Genomic DNA, 6549 nt, shown 5'->3' on the forward strand with positions numbered 1-6549 from the left:
ATCTCAACGTCCGAGCCCGAGCACGGGGTGGGCTGGTGGGTTTGGCTGGGCCCGCTGGTCAAGATCTGGATCCGTCGGGGTTGCTCCGGCATTTGTGAGGAGATGACAGAGACAAAACAAAACAAAAGGATGGATGACACGCCGTTCGAGAAAGGAGGCTGTGGTGGTGCTTGTTCAGGGTTGAACGTTGAACCCAAGAGACCCGACGATACGGATCCAAGTGCCTTATCCCAACGTTAGCCTTGCAGCACGCGACCGGACGGGAGATTGCCGTCGGTGCGCGTGCTGATCAATACCGCAGCAGAACAGGAGTTCGCTTGCCCCAGCGGAAGGTTGGGGTGGGGTGAGAAGGACGAGGACGAGGACGAGGAGGACCTAGGAGGAGGAAAGGTGGGGTGGGGAGGGGGGGTCAAGGCGACGCTAAGGACGAGCTAGCGTCATGATCTGCGCCCAGCCATTCAGCGCCACGCGAAACGCCGTGGTTTCAGCCCCTGTTGCGACCCCGCTGGTACACCCCCCAGGGCCCCCCCTTGCCGAAGATCCCTGACGAGATGCCAGATGCGGGTGATCGCGAGATCTTCCCGGGGTGGTGGGAGAGAAGAAAAAAGTTGGGGAGCTGTCCCCTTTCCCCTCCCCCTCTGTTTGGTAACTACAGCACAGCACGCTAGCGTATGTATGTACTGAGTACACTTTCAACCATCATCCGTCAGAAGCAAAAGAGCGTGGCGCTGCGCTATCACATCCCGGGGTGATGGGGGCTTGCTTGCGGGTTTTCTTTTGCTCCCGTTAGCGTCCCGGACGACGACGAGGACCCTGGTGGCTCGGTCGGATCGTTGCGAGGAGGCGGATGGGGCCGGTGGGCCCGCGTCTGGGGACCTGTTGACATCGGAAAAGGAGACAAACAAGAAATTTGCAAGAGGAAATCCCATGTTTGTCTCCTTTCTTTTCGACCGGCGGCCTGGATGGGCACCCTGGCGCAAGCCCATCCGATCCATCAGGCCCAGCCAGCAAGCAACCAAAGCAACCAAGCAAAACGGCAGGCCCCCCCAAAGCCGCCTTGCTTCGACGGCAGATGCCGCGGCAGTTCATGAGCTGCGCCACGTGTGAGCGCCTCGCCACGTTCCGTCCGGCTGGGTTGCGCGTGCGTGCGTGCCTGCCTGCCTGCGCGCGCGCGTACGTCTCCGGATTCCCTCCGCGGTGTCGAGTCGTGGCCCCCCCCCCCCCCCCGAGTCGGGGCCGTCGTCCTATGCATACTGTGTATAGTAGGTGTTCATCCCGCCCCGTCCCTCGGGTGGACAAGACAAAGACCTGCTATATGCGATTGCCCACGCCGACGGAATACCGGATTTGTCCAACGTGACACAAAATGTGCATGGTGCCCGGCACGCATCTGTGCATGTACATACGCGGTACATACGCGAGGCGACCTCTGAAACAAATACTTTGGAAGCTATGGTGCGCCACGGCGTCATGGGGGCTGGCCCGATGGCCTGATGTCTGCAGCTCGCTGCCGAGAGCGTGGTACTAACTAGTACATACACAGTAGTTAACCCAACACGGTGGGCGGGCGGGCCGTCGTTGTAATGCCCCAGAGAAACAAAGAAAAAAAAGCAACAAGGAGCAACAAGGTAGCAGCAGCAGCGTGCTGTATCATATACATACTTACACAGTAACAGTAGTGAGTAGGTTTGAGATGCCGATGGCCCGCTCGGCTTTGCGTTTCTGTTGTGCGGCTAGGTTGTCCAGGATGCGATGAGCCTCCGTAAGGATTCCTCGAGACATGGCGGAGCCAGGCCTGGAGCCAAGTCGGAGCTTTTGCGCGAGCTGCGCTGAACCGGCGCGAGAGCGGGCGTGCGCGGGAGGCGATCACTCCGCGGAAATCGGAAAACCACAGTGCGGGCAGGGCAGTTCGTGGCCCTTCCGCCGTGGACAGCCCCCCAACATGAACCCCCCCCTTCTCTCCCCCCCGGAAGCGGATCGACAAACCTCCAAAAAAATAATGGCCAGGGGAACCGACGGGCGGGATGGATCGGCGTAGGATCTCACCGCCTGCCGAATGGGACTCCAACTCATCACTGTGCTGGATGCACGCACACCAGTGAATACGCCCGAGTGGACGCTGCTAAGCCACGGCCGGATTAGACGGGAGGCGGGCTAAACCTGACTGGGAGCTAGCGTTGGCGAAGAACCGACATCTTGTCAGCTCCAGCTTAGCGAAGGAGAGGGTAAACGCCAGAAGCGCGCTAGAAGCTTTCGATCCATTGGGAAGGGGGAGGGGGCACAGGCCGGCCTGGATTCCTGGGATGGCAGGACGTGCGAAGATCCTCATTCCAGGTTGCGATAGGCGTTGGCCTCATGGTTCCCGATGATCAGGACAATCAGCATCAAGGTATGGAGGAGACTAGCGGGAGACAGTAACGTTCATGTTGAGACACGTATCCCTGGGCTGATGATAGCGCGAAGAGAGAGCCAGGGCTTGGCTTCCAGATGCATCCAAAGTTCCAGCCAGTCGCATCGACGAGGACTGGGATCATCTATGTACATAGCATTGCTCCAAGCTATCTTTGTCGTCTACAAAGTCCCAGGCCGAGTTGACCTAAGAGGCTGTATTATGTATTGTACTTGGGTACATAGGTGCATAACTATGTGGTACATCTACTAGTATGTACTCAGTATGTACTGCGTAGTCGGCGAGGTGTGCAGCCAGCCTTCCATGTGAAAGAAGGAAAAAAAAAAAAAAATAACCAAAAAAGGCGGCGGTCAAGGCGCCAAGCTCCTGTGGGGTCCCGAACGCCCCACAGTTCTCCGGCTCGGTTCTCCGGGGATCTGCGATGATCCCTGTCCGGTCAAGGGGGGGTGCCCGGATTGGTCGCCCGTCGCACCACGGGAGTCCGTACGGTTCGGTCGGTGGCCCGAGTGCTGGACTAGCGAGCCAAAAAGTCGTGACGTGACCCTGCGGCACCCCGCGCAGAAAGTTTAAACAACAAATGCCAAGCGGGCGACGAACATCGCTACGTGACCAGACCGGTTGAGGAATGCGTGGGCGGCCCGGGCAAAAGGCGGTCTGGCGGGGGACGGCGGGATTCCATGCTCTGCCTAGTGTATGTAGGTCCCAAGCCTACCTTACCTAGGTCGGTACGCTGCGAGACGACCAACAAACTAACGAGAGGAGGCGTCCCTGGGCAGGAAATATGCTGTTGCTAAAAGAGACGTTGGGCATCCCTACGCCCTCTAAAAGATGGACAGAAAAAAAAAAACTGGCTACCTAACCTGGTCGATCCTTGAAAAAAAAAAAGAGAGGCCCATGGATCACCGATTCATCATGTCGTTGTAGCACAGACATCTGCAGGGCAGCTCCTGGGAGGTGGATGGGAGCGGGATGTCCGTGCCAGGCACCGATGCGCAGAGCACTCCAGCTCCCACGTGTGCTGCTGCTGTGTACGCATGAAACGCTAATTTACCTCAGCCTAAACATCCATCGCCCGCTGCGCGGCAGAGAAACACACGACAGGGACCGCCTGGCCAGCCAGCGAACACCTGGACGTTCTGGAACGATGCCAATCGCTTCTGCGCTCCGGCAGTCTGGAACAGGGAGCAAGGAATCTTTGGACAGCTCACCGCCATGGAAGCTTGCAGGATAGCGCATGCCTACGTACACCACCGTTCATGCTTCGTGTATTCTTGAGCTCTTTAGCGCAAACTCCGCCGCGCTTGGTGTGGGCATGACTCTTGTCCGCCTCCTCGTCGCGCCACCCGCTTTTCCCCCCACCAAAGTGGCTACCAACAACACCTGCTAGTCCAGTGTACGTAGTTGTCCTGCATGTGCATACCACTCGGCGTTAGGTTGTTGGTAACCCCCATCCATGTGTGGGACAACAACAACAACGCTGACCCGAGACACCTCGACATAACACACATCCAACGCACATCCTCTGCGAATCACGTAGGGAAGGGAAGGGGAAAAAACGCCCGTGTAAATGCTTCATGTTACTGCCTGTCCTAAACCACCCCGCCCCCCTCCCCTAGGAAAAAACCGCTCACTCCCCATGGATATCAAGAGGGTATCAATGTCCCCAGTGATTTTGCCCTTCAGACCTCCGACCACCGTTGTTGTTCCCCATGCGCCAAAAGCCCTTGCAGATGATCCGCCCGCCGCCAATCCGTAAACTCCGCCCCGTAACCCGTTCCCCAAGCAGCCATCCCGAAGTGGATGGGAGGAAAAATGATTAAGAACTAAAAAATACCGATTTGCTGAGTCCGTCATGGGTCGCATAATAAAAAAAAAAAAACCGTACCGCCAGGGTGCCGGATTGAGCTGTTGATGCTGTGTGTGGGGGGTATCGGTCTATCGGTGGGTTGTTATTGTTGTTGCGATGGTAAGTCGACATTAAGAGTGCAAACACTAGTGTTGTTTTATTTATGCGTGTGCGCGCCTGAGAGACTAGACCAGGGGCCGGCTCGGTCCAGTGCTCGTCGTGGTGGTGGTGGTAGCGGCAGCGGGGGCAGGGGTGCCGCTGGCGCTAGAGCTGTCGTAGTTGTGGCAGCCGCGCTCGTGACGCTTCATGTTGCTGCGGACGCTGAAGGCCTTGCCGCAGCCGGGGAACGGGCACTTGAAAGGCTTCTCGCCCGTGTGCGAGTGCGTGTGGATGCGGAGAGAGCTGGGCCGGGAAAAGGCCTTGTGGCACGTTTTGCAGATGTACCGGTCCTGGCTCTGGGGGAAGGAAGTCGACGCCGACGGCGCGATGTAGTGGTGGTGCTGCCAAGGGTTGCCAGCCGCCGGCGGCATGCCGACCGACAGAGACATGGGAGGGAAGACCTGCTGCATGGTTAGGAACCGTCGTGTTCGCTTCCGCATCCGTCTTCGTCCTCCTAGGAGAGGCTCGCGACTCACCTGAGGGAGCGGCCGCTGGTAGTAGAGACCCGACACCTGGGGCTGCGTCGCGGCGGCGGTCTGCATGGGAGGGTAATACGACGACATGGACGGCGGGCTCATGTATGCCGAGCTGCCGAATTGAGGCGGGTAGGTTGAGGCGTTTTGGACGGGGACCCGCGGGACGGCGCTCGAGGCGTTCATCGGCCGCGAGTCCTCGACCTGGAGCGGCGGCGTGGACTCATAGTAGTAGTTGGAGCCGTTGGAGACCTGGCTCAGCGGCCGGCTCGGCGGCGAGTTGAACCCCTCGAACGACGCCTCCGATGTCGTGGGCGGGCTGGGCGGCAGGCCCCCCCGGATCAGCGCGGGGTTGGTGTTGTACTGAGAGTCGGACCGCGAGTCGGGCTTGTAGGAGGGTGCTAGGGCTGGGTTAGTATTCTTTCCGTATCCGAGGTCCAACCAAGAGTCGGTCATACATTGTTGCTGCGACTGCTGCTGCTGCTGCTGCTGCTGCTGTGACTGAGGAGATGTCTCCGAAGTAGGTGACCCTTGATCCGCCAGGCCGAGGAGGTTCGAGATGGACGGGAGCGAGCACTTTGTTGTCTCATCCATGGGCGGTGATGGTGGCGGCATGTAGCCGTAATGTTGAGGAGTGTAGTGGGTGGTGACCATTGTGGATGCCATAGCGTGGCCGTTGTGGTGGTGTGTGTTTCGAACACCGAGGAGTGGATTGGGCGGTGTTGTTATCGTTGTCTTGTCTGACTGTCAGATTCAGATACAGCCCCTGTCTTGTCTCTGCGCGTATGCGTATGTATGTGTATTGTGTGTGGTGTTGTACTGTCTTGCTGTCTGAGTCTTTTTTGCGGGGGGATCCGGGCTGTCTGAGGAATGGAGATACGTCAAGAGCGAAGCTTCGTCGGCTTTCAGACGATCTGGGTGGGAGAACCGGGGCGTTTTGTACCATCAGATCTACCCGACGAGCATCCTTGAAGGAGATGTGGGTGATCAAAGCGGAAACCCACTAAGAACCCACAGTGCTGATCCCCGGGACCAAGCCGGCCGGGCAAGTGATGTCGCAAATTGAGGTGGGTCTGACCAGTGATGTGGTTTGGGGGTTGACCCGAGGACCCATGGCCGGGGGTGAGGCGTGTGGGTTTCCAGGTCGCCTACGGTACACCCCCTTACCTACTGAGTAGGTAGGTACCTACACAGTAGGTCTCTCCGCGCCCCCCCACCCACCCCTCCCCTCCTCCCTGCTTGGGCACCCCTCCTTAGGTGCCTCCCACCCTTCTCATCTGTCTCCATCCATCATTACGCCTCGCATGTGTACATACAACCATACAACCATACAACCGCACTCTTAGCACGTCGCCCCCTGCCAGTGTTCGAGGCACTGTTCGCAGGACGCACATACTATAGCTTATAACCTGACACCTCGACGTGCACATACATACGGTCCACGACTTGACGCCTCCGCACCGTCAGAGAATTACGTCCTGATTTGACGCTCCAGCCCGGGGCCCAGACCCACGGCCACCTCGAGCCGATGTCACAGAGATATGGGTACGTAGATGTCCTTTGCTATGTGCAGTGTGGCCGGACTTTCCCCAGGCCGGGCACCCGGCCAGCAGGAACTCGGCAGTGGGCACCCATGAGTGGTCCGCCCCTCACGGGTCGCT

The 6549-nt window shown here is 58.6% G+C and overlaps 1 protein-coding gene across 1 annotated transcript; it reads right to left on the reverse strand.

Annotated features, from left to right (window-relative positions):
* Nucleotides 1-4441: 4441 nt before the first annotated feature.
* Nucleotides 4442-5542, reverse strand: VTJ83DRAFT_3872 (uncharacterized protein; the record flags this gene model as incomplete). Its single annotated transcript, XM_071010298.1, has 3 exons — nt 4442-4816; nt 4892-5289; nt 5347-5542. The coding sequence occupies 3 exons, from the start codon at nt 5540-5542 to the stop codon at nt 4442-4444; spliced, it is 969 nt and encodes a 322-aa protein (XP_070867750.1).
* Between the last annotated feature and the right edge of the window lie 1007 nt (nt 5543-6549).

This window comes from Remersonia thermophila, chromosome 3 (genome assembly GCF_042764415.1).
Source record: "Remersonia thermophila strain ATCC 22073 chromosome 3, whole genome shotgun sequence".
NCBI classification, from domain to species: Eukaryota; Fungi; Ascomycota; class Sordariomycetes; order Sordariales; family Chaetomiaceae; genus Remersonia; species Remersonia thermophila.